Source organism: Lontra canadensis, unplaced genomic scaffold (genome assembly GCF_010015895.1).
Source record: "Lontra canadensis isolate GAN:19392208 unplaced genomic scaffold, GSC_riverotter_1.0 scaffold48, whole genome shotgun sequence".
In the NCBI taxonomy this organism is placed as follows: domain Eukaryota; kingdom Metazoa; phylum Chordata; class Mammalia; order Carnivora; family Mustelidae; genus Lontra; species Lontra canadensis.
Genome location: NW_022631042.1, coordinates 9,273,669 through 9,293,069, shown reverse-complemented (window position 1 = coordinate 9,293,069; position 19,401 = coordinate 9,273,669). Strand labels below are relative to the sequence as shown.

Sequence of the window (19,401 nt, the reverse complement as noted above, 5' to 3'; positions counted from 1 at the left end):
GCCACTACTGTAAGGACTGGTTCGATGCCCTGGCCAGCCCTCCTCCCCTGGATGACCCACTCAGAAAGTTCAATAGCAGTAGTTCTTAAAAATGAAGGAACTTGCTTCTCCTTCTGTTATTTTTCCATCGCATGTCAGTAAGGGCTATACTTTACACACCAACTAAATCTGACTGTCCGGAAGGCTCATGCACAGTGGCAATCTGTGACCCTGAGTGTAGCTGAGGTAGGAGACCGCTGTGGGGCTGGCCGAGGCCTCGAACCACAGCTGGTGGGGACAGAGGGTCAGCGGAAGGATTGACACGCTGTTGGTACATCCCCCTCACAATACACTCTCCAGCGTCCCTTGTTCCTGCCATCTTAGAAAGGCAGAGGCAACTTCTGGAAGGCTTTATGGCTCTTTCTGTTTGCAGTCAGCCGGCCAGACACCTCAGCAGGGAACAAAACAAAATAAAGAGGAAAGAACGCCAGGCCACAAGGCAGCTGTAGAGTCCATTCTAATTTTGTGGGGGAAGAGCCATCGGGAGCAGTTAGAAATGCTAGAGGCTAACTATAATTCTGTTCTTTAAAACTGTAAGTTGAAAGTGAGAATAAATTGTGGTGGTGGCAGTTGACTTTTCATCTATGAAGGCACATTCAGATTTGTGTCTGTTCTAGGTGGTGATGGGGACTGGCATTTCAGCTGGGTTTAACCTGAAAGAATCGTACAACGTGGATGTCGTCGGGACACTTCCTCTGGGGTAGGAAAACCATTTTAAGTTAACAGTGTGACTTGAATAATCAGTAGATTTACTATTGTTTCTAACTCCTGCTTTAGTATTTTTCCAATCAAAATCTCTTTTTCTTTTCCCTACATATCAAATAGCTGAGGCTTTGGGTTTTTTGGGGTTTTAGTGGTTTTTTTTTAAAGATTTTATTTATTTATTTGACAGAGAGAGATCACAAGTAGGCAGGCGGGGGGGGGGGAATTTTTTTAATTGTAAAAAAAACCCATAACAGAAAATTTACCATTTTAATCATTTTGAAGTATACAGTTCAGTCTGTTAAGTATATTTGCATTTTTGTGAAATGGATCCTGAGAACTTTGTCATCTTGCAGATCTGAAACTCTATACCCATTAAACAAGAATTCTCTATTCTCCTTCCCCACCCTCCCAGCCCCTGGCAACCACCATTCTTTTTCTCTGTATAAATTTAAGTACTCTTGGTACCTTATATAAGTGGAATTCTGTCTGTCTTTTTGCGACTGGCTTATTTCATTCAACATAATATCCTTAGACTTCATCTCTGCTGTAGCAAGTGACAAAATGTGCTTCCTTTCCAAAGTTGAATGAAATGTCACCAATGTCTGTACACCACGTTTTGTGTATCCATTCACCCAACCATGGACCTCTGGGGTGTTTCCACCTCTTAGCTGTTGTGAATATTACTACTGTGAACATGGGTGTGCAAATATGTCCTCAGGACCCTGCCTGCATTCTTTTGGATATATACCCAGAGTGGGATTGCTGGATCATAGGCTAGTTCAATTTTTAACTCTTTGAGGAACTTCCATGCTTTTTTCCAGAGTGGTTACACCGTTTTACAGTTCCACCAACAGTGGTCTGTAGTGTTTTCTTTTGTTTCCTGTTGCTTAGCACTTGCTGGTTTTTAAAATCTCTCTTCGGATGGCATAGGAATTAAGGGCCAAAATACCTCGATCTAGCCTGAGGTTTATTATCTGTGTGACCTCAGGCAAGGCACTTAACCTCTTAAAGCCCCAGTCTCCTCCGCCATCAGGTTAGCACAGCAATCACTCCTGTCTGAGGGCAGCTTTGAAGTTACAGCTGGAAGTGATCACCTGGAAGTGTTTAAGACTTGCCAGTTGGATGTTCTGTGGCTCGTTATTTCAACAGATTTTCTAGTTTCAAGTCCTCTCTTCTTTATTGATCTCCTTTTATCTAACTCTACCTTTAAAATGTTTTACTATTCTCTCTATGATTGAGGAAGCTAGAATAACTATGAGCCTCTCTTCCCACCTCATTCTGTTCTTCTCTGACATGCTCTGGCTATCTCTGTATCTCTCTGTGTGTCTCTGTCTTTCTGTCTCTTGTACTGTCTCTTCTTCTTGCCACCCTCTTCTCTCTCTGCAGACGAGCAGAATCAGATATTTGCCCAGATGCTGGGCATGGATGAACCTGACCTACGGCATCAAGCCTTGCCCCTAAGATTCTCCTGGGAAACACAGGGCCAGGTGTTCCCCTTGAAGCCAGAGGTCACCCCCACCCCAGAGCAGGTGTTGAAGGAGGAAGCATGCACTCCACTTCAGAACAAGGGATCCCTGTCATGAACGTGTTACTTATGATTCCATGTAAAAGTATAACCCAGTAGTAACACTTGCTTTTCACTTTGGACTTATAAAATACTTTTATACCCGCCATCTCCGTTGGTGCTCACAATAACACTATTGACATATATGCTATCTCCATTCTACACAATAAGGAGTTTCTTTTATGTAAGCATATGTTTATTGAATGCCTATTATGTGCCAGCAGTGCGGCAGTTAAAAATGAAGGCAGCCATGCAAGCAAAAAAATGTCTGCCCTCAGAGGAGTGGGGGGTTGGGGGTAGAGGGACAAGGGAGAATGAACAGTGAAAAGTGCTGTGAAGAAGACGGAAGCCAGCAAGGGCTAGGGCGGGGCCGGGTTGCTGTGTGAGGTAGGCTATCAGAGAAGGTGACATTTGAGAGACGGGGATACAGCTTAGTGGCTCACTGGTGAGTCCCAGCCTGGACCCAGAGTACAGTCTTCTGACGCTCAGTTGCTTGCTGTTTCCATTACCTCACACCTGGGTCTCTAACAATTAGTCATGTGCTAAACAAGCATTAGTCTTTGACTAGATCCAAAAGACAGTTATATTCAGTAATCACAAATAATTTGATTAAATGTGAATCCTTACACTTAGATTTCTCCTTTTAAAAATTCACATACAATTCACCACAGTTTCTACCCAGTACCTTCCTTTCCCTATTGCACTGTACCCAAATATGTTTCCTTTCCTCCATGTGTGAGAGCCATCCTTTAAAAAACAAAAACAAAACGAGAAAATTGTACCTTTCTGTAACCTGGCTCCCCTTTCTGGAACTTTGCCCAAAACCAAGCAGGAAACATATAATGCTCACCTAACCACCTATCTACATATAATCATACCGTTTCCGTTATCTCTGAGGCTTATAGCTGAAGGACAGGTAATTCCAAAATGGCGGCTTACAAGAACATCCATTTATTTGCTCACAATCCACAATCCAGGTAGGAAGCTGAGTGGTCTCCTGCTGTCACTTGGGGTCTCTCGGGCCACTGCTGATGTCTGACAGTGTTGCTGGTGGGCTTCACTCCCATGTCTGATACGTCGGGTGGAGGGCTGGCTGGCATCTTCTCCCCTCACATGGCGACCCTGACAGGAGAGCCAGACTCTTATGTAGTGACTCAGGGAAACAAGACAGAAAAGCAGAAGGTGCCAGGTGGCTAAAAGCACTCGTACAGCCTCACTCACCCACATTCAGTTGGCTAAAGTAAATCTCAAGACTAGCCCAGATTCACCAGAGGAGAATCAGATCTCCCCGAGACGCAGGAGGAGCAGCCCATACATGCATGGGAGGAACTGTTGGCGGCCATATTTGAATACAAACTACCACACTCATCTGTACACGCACAAATAATACACACAGGACTGTGTCCAGGAAGTGGCAGTTGACTCTTAAAGATGCCAGCCATGGCAGTACATCCTCTTTCTTGGTTTACTTTCCTTAACTCATTCCAGTATACATTCTTTTCTTCTGTTCTTCTGCGGTCCCAAATCTGCTGCTCGGGCTTCCTTCCCGGCTAATACTTCTGCAACAAAGTACAAGGGAAAGACAATAAGTTTTTCAGGCAGACCTCCTGGGCTGGATTCCTTGCTCCTTCTCAAGCAAATAGCTTAACATCTGCAAGTATCCATTTTTTCACCTATAAATTAAGATAACAATGGCACCTAGCAAAGAGGATTGCTGTGAGGACAGATGACATATGGCAAGCATACAGCACGAGACGTAGGCTTAACTTAATATAGGTTCTTTTTTTTTTTCCCTTCTCCCCCTATCTTTCCCTAACCCCCCTGTGTCACTGTGACATGACACAGTGGGAGAAAAAGGCCCAGGGAGGCAGGTTCCTCATGGTTTCTGTTGTACTGGTGCCCATTTGTACCTGAGCCATTGGCCCTTGGACAGGTTGCTTAGTCTCACGATCCCTTGTTTTCCTCCTCTGTAAACTGGGGAACATGGTGGCACATTGCTCACAGGGCTGTCAGAGATAAATAAGCACAGAACCTAGCACAGGGGAAGCACCTAATCAATGGTTGTTATTGTAAAAAAAGAATAATATGGTATGTAAATTGATTGACATTCCTATGTAGCCCAATGCCTTGAATTGAATCAAGTGCCCTTGAAAACCCATAGTGCCCCTTTCCCCGTACCATTCTAGGGAATCTCTATTCTGTTCCTTTAGGACAAGGGTCCCAAACTATGAGAGTGGACCACAAAAACTGGGTTCCCCGTTGGTCCCTCCAGATTTCCAGAACTACCAGGTGAGACCCAAAGAGTATCATCTTCTATTGCTCCTTTCCCATGTTAGAAATTCACCTAAAGGGACCCTGGGAAGCAGAGTCTGTACTTGAAATAACACAGGGGAGCAGTCTGGACAGCAGTTCTCCTCTAAGACAGCCCTTGATGAACACCCTTCCTGCCCTCAGACTTTGGTTCAGATGTCTTGTGCCATCCGAGCCCTTCGCTGACCCTCTCTTCTTCCTGTTCTCTTACTTACACCTGCCATACAGGGTGTCAGGAGGTGTGAGGTTACTCCTTTTCTAAATAAAACAGTATCTGATGTCTGCTGATAACCCATTTAGGTAGGAAGCCAGTACTCCAGGGTTGGGACCTAAAAAGAACCCCTGTGTGTCAAAGAGGGTGTTCCTTTTTGCCAAACCAGAGCAAACAAGTATCGAAGTGTTGATTACCTCATTTGCAGATGATGCTGTTCTGAGATGCCCCCTGCTAGCTGCATGTTCTCTTCCCAGTGATCACAATTCTTGGCTTAAAGTCAGCTTGACCTTTCAGGCTACTGCCTCCTGCCAACCCGGACACCAGCCTCTTCCACCTCGTGTACGTGGATGCCATCGCCATAGCCATTGTTGGCTTTTCGGTGACCATCTCAATGGCCAAGACCTTGGCAAATAAACATGGCTACCAGGTTGATGGCAATCAGGTAAAAAATCCTTCATTCCCTGCAGGTGTTTCATTATGGTATAATCACATGCTGGGCTACAGAAGGCAAACGATTGGGATTTCTCTGTCTCGTTAGAAGAACTTCTAGTTTGATGTTGGAGGTATTAGAAACGTATTTCTTAAACACTACAGTTTTTTTCATTATTTATGTGCATTAGATCATCAGAGCACTGAGGTATCATCCTACCTCATATCACGGGTAGGGGTCCTGCTAGGAAGAGGTAGCCTTTGATGAGAGGCTTTCAGTTTGCCATACGCCGACAGATGTTATCCCTATTTTTTTTAAAGCTCACAGCCTGAGAAGCAAATGTTTTTCTAGAACCATTTCTGGGAAGACTTTCTTGGTTCATTAAACTTGGATATGTGATTCATCACTCAAACTCCACATTATATTTTCTGCCACCTCTTTTTTAAAAAAAATTTTAGAAGGATGGGAGAAGGGGCAAAGGGAGAGTAAGAGAGAGAATATTAAGCAGGCTCCACACCCAGCACAGAGCCCAATGCGGGGCTCGACATCATGACCTGAGCCAAAATCAAGAGTCGGCCACATAACTGACTGAGGCCCCCAGGTAGCCTGCCACCTCCTTTTATAATCTATCTATAGAGAAGATATTTAATCTGAATACCATGAGCCATAATTTTGGCATGACAATGTCTCCTTTAACACACTGTGTATTTCTAAGAGAAGATGAAATGCTCCACATTCCCACCAGACACAGTGATCCAAATAGGACAACCAGAGATAGCCGTGAGAGCAGGGTTCACCCACAGGTCCCAAGAGGACACTGGCATGTGCTCCTTGAAGTACAACAGTCCAAGCATGTAGAAGATGCCAACAGTTCTGTACACCAATAACTCTCCTGTAACAAAAATAGTTTGTCCCTTTTTGCTGCAGATTTCTTTTTACCAAAAAAAACCTATTAATTGTGTAAGAGAGTGTGTTTGGGAAAGTGGGGAGTAGGTAGTGAGTGCAGCTTTTGCCTCTGACAGAATAAAAGCTCCAAGTCTTTTTCATGCTAAAAAAAACTCTTGTCTCTGGAAAGAGAATGAAGAGACAGCTACTACAGAGCATGTATCTTAAATGAGCCATCATGCCTTTTTTTTCCTGAAGAGTGACTGACCTCTCATGTGCTTTGTTTCAACATGGAAAAGGAGCTCATTGCCCTGGGACTGTGCAATTCCATTGGCTCACTCTTCCAGACTTTCTCCATTTCATGCTCCTTGTCTCGAAGCCTTGTTCAGGAGGGAACTGGAGGGAAGACACAGGTGTGTATACAACTGGCCTCCGAGGACTGGTAGTTTGGAGTGCTGAATTTTAATCCCTTGATTCTATTCGGAACCCAAACAAAGCCACTGTGTCTGAAGCCTGGTGTTCCAGTGAGCTGTGTAGTGAATCAGAGAAAGGCATGGATGGTTGAAGTGAGTCGCAGGTACTGAATCTGTAGGGAAGAGGTATATTCTCCAGTTAAACTGAGAATTACACAACGCTGCCTGCTACTGGTGAATCTCAGAGTTCAGAAAGGGATGTTGCCGTGAGAGCCTGAGGCTGGATATGGATGGTCAGGATGCCAGCACCGTCCAGTAGAACCTTCTGCAGTCTTGGAAATGTTCACTATTTTGCATCAGCTGATATTCCAGCCACTAGACAGATGTGGCCTTTGAGTACTGGAAATGTGGGAAACGCAGCCAAGACCTGAATTTTGCGTCGTATTTAATTATGATTTTGAAAATGTAATAGCTAGATGTAGTGAAAAGAAGGGCCATATGTACCCCAGTGTTCATAGTAGCAATGTCCACAATTGCTAAACTGTGAAGAGAGCCAAGATGCCCTTCAACGGACGAATGGATAAAGAAGATGTGGTCCATGTATACAATGGAGTATTATGCCTCCATCAGAAAGGATGAATATCTAACTTTTATATCAACATGAGTGGGACTGAAAGAGACTATGCTGAGTGAAATAAGTCAAGCAGAGAGCGTCAGTTATCATACGGTTTCACTTGTGGAGCATAAGGAACAACAGGGAGGACATTAGGAGAAGGAAAGGAAAAGTAAATTGGGGTACATTGGAGGGGGAGACGAACCATGAGAGACTGTGGACTCTGAGAAACAAACCAAAGGTTTCGGAGGGGAGAAGGGTGGGGGGTTAGGTGAGCCTAGTGGTGGGTATTAAGGCGGCACGTGTTGCATGGAGCACTGGGTGTGGTGCATAAACAATGAATGCTGGAACACCGAAAAAATTAAATAAAATTTTTTAAAAATGTAATTTTTTTGGTGTTCCAGTATTCACGTGACTACCGGCTACCACATTGGACAGCAGAGTCTCCTTTGACTCTTCTGGTCCTTGTGGGTCTTAGGTCATTATCGCCTTTCTCTCACCCCAGGCAAGGGCATTTCTGTCAGAGTTTTTAATCATTTCAGCCTCTATTTAAAAGCTGTAAGAGAAAACAAAAGTTGAGAAAGGGGTGTGGGAAGGAGTTAGAGGTTTATATAGTGGCTTTGATGAGTTGCCTGAATCCGTATTTTCTTGATCTTCCCTCAGTGATTATCAAAAGACTAAAAGCCCCTTCCGTGTGTCTTCTCTCATTCAGCTTGCAGGTTGTTTGGCCTCACTAATGATTCTGCTGGTCATATTAGCCACCGGATTCCTCTTTGAATCATTACCCCAGGTGCACAGTTGGGACTTGGTGTGAAGTGTTTCCATGTGTAGAGATTTTGCTATTTCGTTTGTTTATATTTTTGTGGCCGTCTCATGGGTTTTTACTGTAACCCTAACACAGTGGTATGAGAAAGGGCCAAGGCTGGGACCAAGATCCCACTCCACAATCTACAGCCCTGCCCCACAGTCTGGTACCTTGGGAAAGCCATCTCGACATCTCTGGGTCTGAGCTTCCTTATCTGCAAAGTGGGGGTTTGGACTGACTCATCTCCAAGGTCCCGTCTCTCTTCGATCTTCCATGACCTTGTACTTCCATTAAAAATCTGAGATGACCTTTACTCTGAAGACAATTGTTTCCCAATCTGTTTAATCTAGCAGAGATGAGGGACGATACAGAGTGGAGAAAATCATAGCGTAAGAAGACCACGGATGAGATAATTCCTCGAGTACCAAGCTTAGTTCTGAAACTTTTAACCACCATGCAGGTTTGCTAGTAGGCTATAAGCCTGGTTTTCCAAGGCCCATTTTAGCTAACCAAATCCCGGAGATCCAGGTGTTCATGGCTCCAAAGTACCATCACTGCTGCGTGCAAGTTCTGTGCAGGGCGTGGGGCGGGCAGTGGGAGGACAGTGAGGAACCAGCAAAGGGGGCTCTGCTGCCACGAGAGGAGATGCATGTGTGATGTGCTCTGTTTCAGGCTGTGCTGTCGGCCATTGTGATCGTCAACCTGAAAGGAATGTTTATGCAATTCGCAGATCTCCCGTTTTTCTGGAGAACGAGCAAAATAGAACTTGTAAGTAATAAAGATGATTGTTAGGTTAGTATGTCATTGAGACACGTGGATGAGTGCTGGTAAAAATGTGAGAAAGAGAAGTTAGTATAGTCATTTGTTATATGTGGTATGTAGTCTGGCAAGGTTAGGTGTGTGTGTATGTGTGTGTGAGAGAGAGAGACTCTTAGGAAATTTTTAACATGATTCTACATAAAGCTTTCTGTCTTTCATGTAGACCATCTGGCTTACCACTTTTGTTTCCTCCTTGTTCCTGGGATTGGACTATGGTTTGATTACAGCTGTGATCATCGCTCTGCTGACTGTGATTTACAGAACACAGAGGTGAGTGTACAAATTGGGATGGATGTCATTCTCCTGCCTAGAATTGCAGTGTTGACTTTAAATATATTCTATTTGTTGGGCACCTGGGTGGCTCAGTGGGTTAAGCTGCTGCCTTCGGCTCAGGTCATGATCTTGGGGTCCTGGGATCGAGTCCTGGCATTGGGTTCTCTGCTCAGTGAGGAGCCTGCTTCCCTCTCTCTCCCTCTGCCTGCCTCTCTGCCTACTTGTGATCTCTGCATGTCAAATAAATAAATTAATTAAATCTTTAAAAATATATATATATATATATTCTATTTGTTGACAGATGCCATTAGACTGGGAGCATCTTGATTGTGAAGGGGATATTCCCAGAGTCCAATCCCTGACATAGGGTGTATTCTGTGAAAGCTTGTTGAAGGAATTCACCCAGAAAAACAGTTCACAGTCATACCATATATTCTAACGCACAAAGCCCTGGTGCATACCGCTAAGAAGCACCAGGGCATTATGGCAAGTCCATGGAATGTGAGATCAAAGACCTTGAGCTGTATTCTGGCTTTGCCCATCCCTCTGACATTGAACAACTCACTCCACTGGGTCTCAGTTTCTCATCCACGCAGCAGCAGAAATAAGCCTCATGTGTAGGATATAATAAGGGAATATAAGGTGCTCAAGCACTAGTATATGTCATTGTTACAGAATCCAGTTTGAGCCACATTGTCCTATAAAAAGAGGAGGGATCTCGAAAATTAATGTTTAAAATCTATTCAAGCCAAACTTAAGAAAACTTCCTTCTAAGCTAATGAGATTCTTTTTGTTTTTTGTTTTTTGTTTTTCCCATACCTTCAGTTGATTACCACCTATAGGAGTCAGAGCCTCTTATTGGAAACCAAAAGAAAGATCTCCTCCCCTGCTTTAGAATGAGAGTAGGAAGACAATTCTATTGAGTGGATGAGAGTTGGAGTTACACATTCCCTGGCATGGCTTGAACTCTGCACCATTCACTTTTGCTCCCATCTTTAAATGCCCAGGTCTTTTGTTCTAACCAGAGTGTGTGTGTGTGTGTGTGTGTGTGTAGAGTGTGTGGATGTGTGTGTCGTGTGTGTCTGGGGCAGGCTGTGGAGGCAGTCCAGGAAAGGCCCTGGGAATGTGATCCATGTGAAGCTCTCTGCAAAGAATGCCCCTAAGCTCACAAACAAGTCCATACATGGCATGTAAACTTTGCAACTTCCTGTTTAAATCACATATGGGGCCTGGAGACAATGGCGTTTTTATACGCTGTCCCTCTGTCTTTAGTCCCAGCTACAAAGTCCTTGGACAGCTTCCTGACACTGATGTGTATATCGATATCGACGCATATGAAGAGGTAGGACTTTTTTCTCATTTTAAATGGTAGTAAGCCAGATAAATAAAATCTTTAATAAATTAAAAATAAATATTTGTAAGCATGTCATGGTATTGGCTGACTAAATATCATTTTTACGGAAGACAAAAAGTGGGGCTGAAAAGGAGGGGTGTTGCATTTAGAATGAAAAGCATTTAGAATGAGTTTACTGTCTGGATTCAGTTTTAGAGTTTCTACTCTACATTAATTACTCAACTTCCTAATATTTACTTTCCCTCTTTCTTTAATGAGGATAAATAGATATTCTTGGAATTAAAATACATATTTACCAAATACTGAACCTAAGAGGATGGTTTGTACGTGCACAATTTTGCACCTTCAAAATTGTGCAGTTCCTTGATTTGGACTCTCATTAGGGGGCATCTAGAAGACTTGTATAAAACCTTTTTAAAATTAGCTTTGTCTCTTTGGTTTGCCTTATGTTTGGGAAGAAATTCTCAGACTCACAATGAGCTACTGGGAAATGAGACCGGTATTTAGATTGTTCAATCTTCCTCCCTCTAAAGAATTCTGTTGTAGGTTTGTCACTTCCAAGCTGCATTCTAGAGTTCTTCCAGGCTCCTGGGTAAAGCATTCACTCTGTTGAACTTAGGTCTATTTCAGCTCCTGCCTGCATTCCAGGGATGAACCTGCCCTCCCTACCCATTTGCTTTCTTTCAACTGTAACAGTTTTCTGTTCCTTCTTTGCGCTTTATGGTGAATATGAAACAAAGACTCTTAAAAGAAATGTGAAGATGTGCATATGAAAGGCTTTCTCCTCAGACCTCCTTCCTCCAGGGCACGAGTAGGTAGGCTAGAGGGATGGGATTTTATCTAAACATGAAGAGGGCTGTTAGGGACCTCTGCATTGATTTTTCAGGTTAGAGGAGGGAGGCGGGTGCAGCTTTGACTCTGAAATATTTCCTTGTGTTAAATTCACTAACATTTTATTTCTCAGGTGAAAGAAATTCCTGGAATAAAAATATTCCAAATAAATGCCCCAATTTATTATGCAAATAGCGACTTGTATAGCAGTGCTTTGAAAAGAAAGGTGAGTCCCAAGAAACTGATTATTTTTGAGGGGACCTGTGGATTGACAGGAATGTGAGGGACAGTTAAATGTCTTGATACACCTTTTATACTATTTCATTCTCTCTCTCTCTGTAAATGGTAAAATACTCATAAAATTTACCATTTTCAGTAAATTCAACATTCAGCAGATGGAATTAAGTACATCCACACTGTTGTACAACCAACACCACTAACACCACTAGTCATTCTCTTTTATCATGAGCACCTACTACCTTTTCGAAAAAAAAAAATTAAGAAAAAGAGTGAAAAAATAATTTTAGGTGTCTTACTTTTCAGATCATGTGGGTTCCTTTTGTCATGATTAAAACTGGACTCCACACCACCCAGCATATAAGAAAATCTCCCAATCAACCCACAGAGTCTCTTAAATATAAGAATCTGATAGTACAGGATGCCTGGGTGGCTCAGTCATTAAGCGCCTGCCTTCGGCTCAGGTCATGATCCCAGAATCCTGGGACAGCCCCGCATCGGGCTCCCTGCACAGCAGGGGAGCCTGCTTCTCCCTCACCCATTCCCCCTGCTTGTGTTCCCTTTCTGTCTGTCTGTCTTTCTCTCTCTCTCTGTCAAATATGTAAATAAAATATTTTTAAAAAAGTATCTGAGAGGGGCGCCTGGGTGGCTCAGTGGGTTAAGCCGCTGCCTTCGGCTCAGGTCATGATCTCAGGTTCCTGGGATCGAGTCCCGCATCGGGCTCTCTGCTCAGCAGGGAGCCTGCTTCCCTCTCTCTCTCTCTCTCTCTCTGCCTGCCTCTCCATCTACTTGTGATCTCTGTCAAATAAATAAATAAAATCTTAAAAAAAAAAAAAGTATCTGGGAGTACATTTGAAAAGTACTCCTTTAAAAATTCTCTTTGATACTTTAGGGTGTTCCCTGCTGCATCCTGCTAAATGCACATTAGGATAAGGAGAGTTACTCATGTTTCTTTAATGAAGGAGTCACTCAGCTCAGGGTGCCTGAGGGAAAGATAGAGCAAGAGGTGGGGTGATAACTTGGCTCCAAAACAGTCACAGGGGAGATTTGAAATGTATTGCATTGGGGTGGGTTCCTGGGTGCCAAGAAGTGATTTTGCATGGATTGCTCTTCTGTAAAGACGGGAGTGAACCCAGCACTCATAATGGGAGCGAGAAGAAAGGCCATGAAGAAGTATGCTAAGGAAGTTGGAAATGCAAATGTGGCCAACGCAACCGTTGTCAAAGTGGTGAGTGGTCTCCTAGCTGTAGCTTTCCCTCTTCCCTTGATCTGCACCTCCCCCCACCTTCATTTGTGATTGAAGTCTTAATGCAACAGGAAGCCCCTAAAAAAGGAAAGCTTAGAAACAATCGAATTACCCTTTATATATTAAAGATACATGGTAAGGTCAGTTATGAGAATGCTTCTGAGAAAGGTAGGGATATGAACCCCAGAAAACATTGTTTTAAAAAAAATACAGATCACACAATAGTACCTTAATAAGTTGTACCAGGGTGCTGCGTCAGAGATTCAGTCAGCTGATAGTAAAAACAAAACAAAACAACCTCAAAGGCTGGATTTTGTTGTTCAAGCATGTGGTAACTGTGGCCATGCTGAAGTTAACGGAACTGTTTTAGAAGTGAGCAGAAATTGGATATGCTGACTAAGGAGAGTGGATTTCATTGGACAAAACCAAGAGGAGGAAGAGAAAAAAGAAACTGAGCCAAAACTGAATATTATGTACACATCCTTTTTCTGTCCCATTACAAGGTGGGGGATATGGCAGATATTTTAGAAGAGGTCTGGTGGAGTCAGTGGCTTGATAGGGCGGGGACTAACTTTCCTGTATAAATATTTCTCAGAACCAACATGTGCGCTGTTCATAGACTTCTGGTTTGGTTTACCTGTTGACAGGACGCGGAAGTAGACGGAGAAGATGCCACAAAGCCTGAAGAAGAGAATGATGAAGTAAAATATCCCCCGATAGTCATCAAGAACACATTCCCTGAGGAACTGCAAAGATTTATGCCCCCTGGGGAGAACATTCACACCATCATTCTGGATTTCACGCAGGTCAACTTTATTGACTCTGTTGGCGTGAAAACCCTGGCTGGGGTAAGCATCCCCTTAGATGAGGCCTTTCGTAGCTCTATGCTGTCAGTAAAATCAGAGAGTTGAACTAGGGTCCCCTTTCAACTCTTAAAATTCTTCTTTGAGGTTGTTGTTGTTTTCAACTTTTGACTGTGGAAAATTTCAAAACCATACCAGAGTAAAGAGCGTGGCGTAACGAGGCCCACCACCACAGCTCATCAACCTGTGGGCAGTCATGCTGCATCCAAACCCCCCAACCTCCCACCACCCCCCACCCGCTGGCCCCTTCCCCAACCCAAAGCACATTCCCGCCATCGTTCTTTGTGAATATGTCAGGGGATAGCTCTACAAGAAGATTCTTTTACCAATCAGTACCCCAACCCCTTTATTACACCTACATAAAATCCAAAAAGAATTCTTTGATTGCCCTCATGATCACCGTCCATATGAAAATTAAGAGAAATACAAAATTAGTTTTAAACGTTTAGCTCAAAGATGTGTAATTACCAAAGCGAAATAGCTCAGGTGAAGGCACTAGAGACTTGTGTCACTAAGTACAGACTGGTAGAGACTTGCCTCGGGCCCAGAGCCGAGAGAAACTAAACTTTATTTCAACATTATTACAGATTGTTAAAGAATATGGAGATGTCGGTATTTATGTGTATTTAGCAGGATGCAGCGGTGAGTACGCTTCTAGAATGGGGAGAAGTTTTAACATTTTGGGTTCATTTCTCTCTTTTTTTAATAACTTTTAAAAAGTTTGGAATTATTTTCCCTGAATTTTAGTTTCTGGCAGAAATGAAAATTATTCAGGGGAGGGAAGGGGGAAAAAAGAAAATTATTCTTCTGAAAATCACTTTGAAGCTAGCTTTGGAATTAGTCACTCACACACCCCTCTCCTGGGCTGTGGTGGCAGGCCTCCTGACCTGGACTTGGAGGGGAGGAGCTCATCAACCACTGTTCTGGGCCGGTACATTTTTTAGTAATTCTTTAACGGCAGCCCTAAACATAGTTCTGTAAAATCATTTAGGTTTTTCCATGACAATGCCTGCTGTTTTTGCTTCATAATAAATTTTGTTTGAAACTGTACCTGCAAATGAAATCTACATAAAGGCATCACTTTTCCCCCCGCCAGGATGGCAAAAAGGAGGAATGGCCGACAGCATGCGCCGTAGGCACTCCTTGGAGAACAGGGACTCCCAGACGTTGCTGGCAGGAGTGCAAAATGGAACAGCCTCTGCGGAGGGCAGAGTGGCGTTACCTTTCCCAATTACAAACGCACTTTACCCTTTAACCGAGCAAATCTGGCAATGAGCTGTACATGCTCAAAATGACACGCATACGTGGTTGACCATCTAAAAGCAGTTCTAGAAACTGATTATTGTCTATAAAAAAAAAGGCTGGAAAAAAGTGTCAAAGAAAAGGGACCGCTTAAATAAACGAGGATATATCCACACAATAGAATACCATGTAGTGGTTAAAAAATAATAATTTTTAAAAATCCAGAATTTTATATATGTAAAATGCTAAGGAGTTACTTTGGGTAAGAAAAAAGGGAAAAATAAAAACATATATTTATGTTTACTTATATTTGCACAAAGAACTACTGAAAGAATATGTAAGAAAATAGTTTCCTGGATAAAGAAAATGTGATATGTGTGTGGGTGTGATATATATACTGATGTGTACTACATGCACACACACACGCTGGAATATTAGCCATCAAAAAGAATGAAATCTTGCCATCTGCAATGATGTGGATGGAACTAGAGGGTATTATGCTAAGGGAAATAAGTCAGAAAAAGACAAATACCATATGATTTCACTCATATGTGGAATTAAATAAAACAGAGTAAAGGAAAGAAAAATAAGATAACAGAGAAGAAGGCAAACCATAATGGAGGGGGATGGGGTAACTGGGTGATGGGCATTCAGGAGGGCACTTGTCAGGATGAGCACTAGGTATTGTATGTAAGTGATGAATCACTACATTCTACTCCTGAAACCAATTTTACCATATATGTTAACAACTACTATTTAAAGAAAAAGTTGAATTAAAAATTTGAAATTTAAAAAAAAAAGGAAAATAGTTTCCTGCTACTACTGGGGTATGATATCATGGGGACAGGATTGGAGTGACACTTTTTACTCTATCATTATAATATTTAAACTATAGAAGAGTGCTCTTTTTTTTTTTTTTTTAATGGTCAAGATGGATACCCAGAGTGTGGACTGATTTTCCTTTCTTCTTTTATAGCCCAAGTTGTAAACGACCTCACTCAGAATCGATTTTTTGAGAACCCGGCCTTGAAGGAGCTTCTGTTCCACAGCATTCACGATGCGGTGCTCGGCAGCCAGCTTCGGGAAGCCCTCGCTGAGCAGGAGGCCTCGGCTCTCCCTCCCCAGGAGGACTCGGAGCCCAACGCCACTGCCGAAGCATAGATGAAGACCTCGGCTGGGACGGGGTAGGCGCCTCTCGTGAAATGACTCATCGTTACACTGTTTAAGTACTACACACTAGTTTTTTCTTCCTAAGGGTAAATATCAGTAGTCAAGGCTTGATTTGGAGGGTGAATGACGCATAGAAAGGTGTATCTTACTTGTGGGGGTTTTTTTATTGAATATTTCAAGGTAAACTGTCCTCTTGTCTGCATTTCTCGTGCAGTGACTTTTTTTTTACTTAAATTCGATTAGCCAACATAGAGTACATCCCTAGTTTCTGATGTAGTGTTCAGTGATTCATTAGTTGCGTGTAACACCCCGTCCCCATCACAACACATGTCCTCAATTTCCCAGTTTCCCCATCCTCCCACCCACCTCACCTTCTCCAACCTTCAGTTTGTTTCCCAGAGTCAAGAGTTTCTCATGGTTTATCTCCCTTTCTGACTTCTTCCCATTCAGTTTTCCCTCCCTCCCCATGTGGTCCTCTGCGCTATTCCTTATGTTCCACATATGAGTGAAACTGTATGATAATTATCTTTCTCTGCTTGACTTATTTCACTCAGCATAATCCCCTCCAGTTCCAGCCATTCCAATGTAAATGGTGGGTATTCATCCTTTCTGATGGCTGAGTGATGGTCCATTGTATGAATGAACCACATCTTCTTTATCCATTCATCTACTGAAGGACATCTTGGCTCCTTCTACAGTTTGGCTATTGTGGACATTGCTGCTATGAACATTGGAGTGCAGGTGCCCCTTCCTTTCACTATATCTGTATCTTTGGGGTAAATACCTAGTAGTGCAATTGCTGGGTCGTAGGGTAGCTCTATTTTTAACTTTTTGAGGAACCTCCAGACCTTTTTCCAGAGTGCCTGTACCAGCTTGCATTCCCACCAAGAGTGTATAAGTGTTCCCCTTTCTCTACAACCTCTCCAACATTGGTTGTTTCCTGTCTTGTTAATGTTAGCCATTCTGATTGGTGTGAAGTGGTGTCTCCTTGTGGTTTTGATTCGTATTTCCCCGATGACAAGTGATGTGGAGTATTTTTTCATGTATCTGTTGGCCATTTGTATGTCTTCTTTGGAGAAGTGTCTGTTCGTGTCTTCTGTCCATTTCTTGACTGGATTATTTGTTCTTTGGGTGTTGAATTTGATAAGTTCTTTACAGATCTTGGATACCAGCCCTTTATCTGTAGTGTCATTTGCAAATATCTTCTCCCATTCCATGGGTTGCCTTTTTAGTTTTCTGTGCAGCTTTTTATCTTGATGAAGTCCCAATAGTTCATTTTTTGTGCAGTGACATTTCTGTTACTCTTCAGTATTATCTTTATAAACTGAGCACTTAAGTTATTTCTTTTTTACCTACAAATCAGATATGCTGTCCCCAGGTGGGTAGTGGCTCCTTGCTCTTATACTTCATTTACAGGACTTTTGTAATCAGATTTATCTAACAGAAGGAACAAACACACAATTTTCTAGAAGTCCTTTTAAAACAACCTTTTATTATTAAACAGCCAAAAAATTAGAAAAAAAAAAAGAAGAAACACATTATATTGCTACCACTCAGAGATTATCACTAACACTTTAATGCACTTCCTTCCACATCTTTTTATGTGTATATATATTTTCCTCTTTTAACCAAAGGAAGATCATATTCAACAGTGCTCTATAATCCATTGTTTTCAATCAATATTCCTTGCTTTCTCATTCCAGAATACTTTCACCTCAGACCATACATTCAAATATCCAGCCATCCTCAAATTTGTAGTTAACCAGCTGTAGTTGGTCTGTCCAAACTAGTACCCATTTTGTGACCAGCACTACAACTGGTCATGTCCCTTCAAGTCCCTTAGGTCCATCTTAATCCAGCATAGTCCCTTTTATGACATTGGGTTGTTTAAAGAGATTGGGGCAGTTGTCCGGTAGAATCCTATCTTGTTTTTTCAATATGTAATTTCTCCTGTCCCTTTATTTCCCGAACTACCTGTAATCTAAAAGTTATATCTAAAAGTTTCATGGATTGAAATAAAACATATTTTTGCTGGAATTTTTTTGCTGTTATGAGACATATGCTTTAAATCTCTTCACATTAGAAAACACAAACTACCTAGTTGACCTACCATTAACAACGCTAAGGTAGATCACCAGATTAACAGGACAGCTTAATCCCCCACTTACACTTTACCGTCCGTGACTAGTGAGTTGCCTATATGATGCTCCTTTGGCATTGAACGAATGCCCAGTTCCCCATTACCCTTTAGGGGGTTTAATATCTACTAATAATCCTTGCCTGAATCAATAATTTTATTAAGGTTTGATTTTTTTTTCCATTTCTCTCATTTCTTCAGCATTTATTAGTTCCTGTTTCTTTATAAACTACAACTATTCTCTCTTCCACTTGAGCTATTTGGTCATCCTTAAATGCATCTTTTACTGGGAAGGTAGGTTAAACATTTTATTTTTTCCATTTAATTATTATCTTCAAAGTAAGGAGTTGGTTTAACAGATGACAAATTAGGTCCTTTTATATCTCTTTTTTTGTGTGTAATTATAGGCTCATGGATTTTTTTTTTAAGATCGTATTTATTTATTTGCCAGAGAGACAGAGAGGGAATATAAGCAGGGCGAGTGGGAGAGGGAGAAGCAGGCTTCCTGCTGAGCAGGGAACCTGATGGGGAGGCTCCATCCCAAGACCCTGGGATCATGACCCGAGCTAAAGGCAGACACTTAACCAACTAAGCCACCCAGGCACCCCAGGCTCATAAATTTTTATAGTTTTAATGTTCTTCAGTTCATTATAATTATTCTTTTGGGGGTTCAAATTGTCACAGCTGTGACCAGAAGTTTTGTTGTTGGTAATAGTAAAGTAAACTTAAAGACCATTTATTTAAGAGAGGTAACTCCTAGGTATAATTTAATATCTTCCTCGGATGTCCATACAAGTTATCAGTTAATTCTTCCAAGCCTGTGAGTGAGTAAAATGCCTATTTCAAGCACTCTTAAAGTTGTCAGAAGGAGTGGGGGAGAACTTTAAGCCAATTTGTCATCAAAAGGTCTTACTCTTATAGTTCCAACTACTGCTTTATTCCAAATCAAAGCACAAATATGCCTAAAGCCTCCTCTGCTGAGATTTCCTGCTGATAATCAGGGTTGTTGTTGGTTTTTTTTTTAAAGATTTTATTTATTTGAGAGAGAGAGAGAGTGAGAGCATGAGCGGGGGTTGGGGGGAGAGCAGGGGAATAGAGAGAAGCAGGCTCCTGCCTTCAGCAGGAAGCCCCATGCAGGGCTCAGTCCCAGGACACCGTGATCATGACGTGAGCTGAAGGCAGACGCACAACTGACTGAGCCACCCAGGCACCCCTAATAGTCGGTTTTTTAACATTTTCATGACTTCTTGT

At 42.3% G+C, this 19,401-nt stretch overlaps 1 protein-coding gene across 4 annotated transcripts in view; it reads left to right on the top strand.

The window, feature by feature from the left end:
• SLC26A5 (solute carrier family 26 member 5) overlaps positions 1-16,175 on the top strand; it is a 53,921-nt gene extending 37,746 nt beyond the window's left edge. For 3 of the 4 annotated variants that reach the window (XM_032873309.1, XM_032873312.1, XM_032873311.1), the window contains 12 exons: positions 657-739; positions 5,127-5,274; positions 6,447-6,560; positions 7,886-7,963; positions 8,651-8,746; positions 8,961-9,067; positions 10,343-10,412; positions 11,389-11,481; positions 12,613-12,720; positions 13,386-13,586; positions 14,189-14,243; positions 15,820-16,175. In XM_032873309.1, the coding sequence (XP_032729200.1) occupies positions 657-739; positions 5,127-5,274; positions 6,447-6,560; positions 7,886-7,963; positions 8,651-8,746; positions 8,961-9,067; positions 10,343-10,412; positions 11,389-11,481; positions 12,613-12,720; positions 13,386-13,586; positions 14,189-14,243; positions 15,820-16,004 (1,338 nt within the window). In that variant the 3' untranslated portion in view covers positions 16,005-16,175. The remainder of the gene's footprint in view (positions 1-656; positions 740-5,126; positions 5,275-6,446; positions 6,561-7,885; positions 7,964-8,650; positions 8,747-8,960; positions 9,068-10,342; positions 10,413-11,388; positions 11,482-12,612; positions 12,721-13,385; positions 13,587-14,188; positions 14,244-15,819) is intronic. The other variant, XM_032873310.1, reaches the window with a different exon arrangement.
• The last annotated feature ends 3,226 nt before the right edge of the window (positions 16,176-19,401 follow it).